The sequence below is a fragment of the Nicotiana attenuata genome, unplaced genomic scaffold (genome assembly GCF_001879085.1).
Source record: "Nicotiana attenuata strain UT unplaced genomic scaffold, NIATTr2, whole genome shotgun sequence".
Classification (NCBI taxonomy): Eukaryota; Viridiplantae; Streptophyta; class Magnoliopsida; order Solanales; family Solanaceae; genus Nicotiana; species Nicotiana attenuata.
This window is the reverse complement of record NW_017697357.1, coordinates 1-3,003: the sequence shown is the minus strand read 5'-3', so window position 1 is coordinate 3,003 and position 3,003 is coordinate 1. Positions and strand designations below refer to the sequence as shown.

The 3,003-nt window shown below is 32.6% G+C and overlaps 1 protein-coding gene across 1 annotated transcript; it reads left to right on the top strand.

Moving 5' to 3' along the window:
• Positions 1 to 229: 229 nt before the first annotated feature.
• Positions 230 to 821, top strand: LOC109222685 (pathogenesis-related protein STH-2-like; the record flags this gene model as incomplete). The annotated part of the gene is given in 1 exon segment (XM_019387010.1): positions 230 to 821. A coding segment is annotated over 1 exon segment (299 nt), but the record flags the coding sequence as incomplete, so codon positions are not given.
• Positions 822 to 3,003: the final 2,182 nt, after the last annotated feature.

Genomic DNA, 3,003 nt, shown 5'->3' with positions numbered 1-3,003 from the left:
TATATATATATATATATATATATATATATATATATATATATTACACCAATAATATTAAAATTACGTATGCTATCAGTCTGTATAACTTAAATCCTCTTTAAAAGACTCAGAAAATATCAAGAACAACGTATAATTAAATAATTTATTATTATTATTATTTATTTATTTGCAAAAACTTGTTCTTAGACTTGTCAAGAAAATAAGTCTGCTTTATTTTGTAAAATGACAGGTGGTCCAATAAAGTATTTGAAGCACAAGCTTCATGTGATTGACGACAAGAATTTGGTAACCAAATATTCACTTATCGAAGGAGATGTTCTAGGAGACAAATTGGAATCTATTACCTATGATGTCAAATTCGAAACTTCTGCAAATGGAGGTTGTATTTGCAAGACATCAACTGAGTACCACACAAAAGGTGATTATGTTTTTAAGGAAGAAGAACATAATGAAGGCAAAGATAAAGCCATGGAACTTTTCAAGGCTGTTGAAAATTACCTTCTTGCCAATCCTACCGTCTATGCCTAAATGATTACGAGCATTTTCTTATAACCGCGGTGTCCGAGTCAGTTTGCATTTAGCTAGACTAATTCCACGAGTTACCTGCTTATAATTATGGAGTTTTATCAAACTATGTTGAGAGTTTCAAAGTATTTTTCTTTTGGTTTCCATCATATATAGTGTTTTGAGTGTGTGTGATCTTTCCAAATATGTCATGGAAAGAACTTTGAATAAAGAATATCGCAAGCTTTGTACTGTAGTTTCCAAATGCTTGTACTTAAATTAAAATGCCTTGTTCAATATACATATATATATATATATATGATGCTCAAGGCATGATTTCTGAAAATTTTGAAGACGTGCAATTCTCAGTGAAACTGAGACAGAACAAAAATAATATCTGTATTGTTAAGATTCATGATTTGTTTAGTTTTGTTTTGGCTATCAACAATGTGAGCAGCTCACAAAGATAGAGTCAAATTAAAAGGAAAGAAGCAGTTATAAAAATATAGCTAGAGAGTCTCCGCTAGGGGTGTGCATTCGATTTATCAATTCGATTTTGACCCTTATCGATAATTACTTATCGATTATCGATTTGTACATATGCTTATCGTTATCCTTTCAATAAGGTTTCGATTTTTTCGATTTCGATTTATCGATTTTTGGGGCTTATCGATTCGGTTATCAATTACATCAATAAGAAAATTTGCAGGATTCCACTGAAAGTATATCGCTATAAATTGTAACAAAAGCACGGAGAGAGAGAGGGAGAAACGTACTATTGAAGTCGCCGGAGTACGCCGGAGTTCACTTTCTCTGCTGGGTTCGCAGTTCGCGGGAGAGAGGGAGAAAGGTAAAAGCGGCGCTGAAGAATGGGTAGATGAAATAATAGGGTTAGGGACTTAGGGTAAAGGAAAGGGTATTATAGAATAAGAGTATATTTGTCTTTTTAGTATATCTTATCGGTTCATCGATAAACCGATAACCGAAAAGGACAAAATCGAAATCGAAATCGATAACTCGATAAGGAAAATTTCGAAATCGAAATCGATAAATCGATAAACCGATATCGATAAACCGATAACAAATAATCGATTCGATTCATTGATAAACCTATTCGAATGCATACCCCACACGTCATTACTTGATAGTTTTAGGGGATTCACTAAATTTTTAATATGCAATTGCAAAAGGATTAACTTTGACAATAAAAAAATAAAAAAAATCAAGTGAAATGCATGTCGAGGCGCAATTATAATTTTCAAATATATTTTTCAATTTAACTTCAAAAATTACTTTTCTCGAATCTCATGTTTTTTTAATGTCCAAACGCCTACTTAATATGTGCATAAAGCACGATCGATCAATTGTCAATTTTAATTAGTAAAAATGGCGTGAGGTAGCCACTAAGTAAGGTGGTCTTTATTTTTTATCCACTAATTCTGATGCTGAGCAAAAATAGCCACTACTCTGTTAAAATTATTTTGAAAAGACAGTTTTATCCTTTCTTCAATTCTTAGATTCCCAAACCCTTATTTTATTCGTTTAGAGGGGAAAATTGAGAGCGAAAATTTCAGAGGCAAGTTTCCCGTGCTCCTTCGCATGCAAACCAGTTGCACTGAATCTTTCTCCTTCGTCATCTTCTCTGTCATCTTCTGTGCATTGAACGATCGAACTTGTATTTTTATTTTTTTTGCTTTTATGCTAATCTCGATCAATGCTTTGTCAAGTATGTGTGAAATTTCAAAATAATGATTATAAGTTGATTTAGTGTCAAATAAGTAGCGGGTTTTTGTGAGGAAGTTATTCAGAAAATTTTGGTATTAAAATGTGTTTGTGGTTCAATCAATATATTTGATTATGTAAGGACATTTCATAAAAATAGTCGTACGAATTCATAAGCTACCTGTGTTTATGAATTGTTAGTTAACTGTGTTCATAAAAGTTAAGGATCAATTGTCATTAACTATTGAACTTCGAACTCAAAGTTAAGGACTGAGTGTCCTTAACTTTTGAACTTGAAACTTGAAGTTAAGGACCAAGTGTCCTTAACTTTTTAACTTGAAAATCAAAGTTAAGGACCAGCTGTCCTTAATTTTTGAACTTGTAATTCAAAGTTCAGGACCAAGTCTCCTTGACTTTTGAACTTGGAATTCAAAGTTAAGGACCAAGCGTCCTTAACTTTTGAACTTGGAATTCAAAGGTAAGGACCAGTTATCCTTAACTTTTCAAATTGAAACTATAAGCTAAGGACTGCCTGTCCTTAACTTTTTAACTTGAAACTTGAAGTTAAGAACCAAGTGTCTTTAACTTTTGAACTTGAAAGTTGAAGTTCAGGACCTATTGTCCTTAACTTTTTAACTTGAAACTTGAAGTTCAGGACCAAGTGCCCCGAACTTTTCAACTTGTAACTGTAAGTCCTAATCTTTTATGTTCTTTTTCCTTCTTTGTAGTGTGCTAATGGAAGGAGATCGTGTGTTCGACTTTGATGTTTGGCGTAAT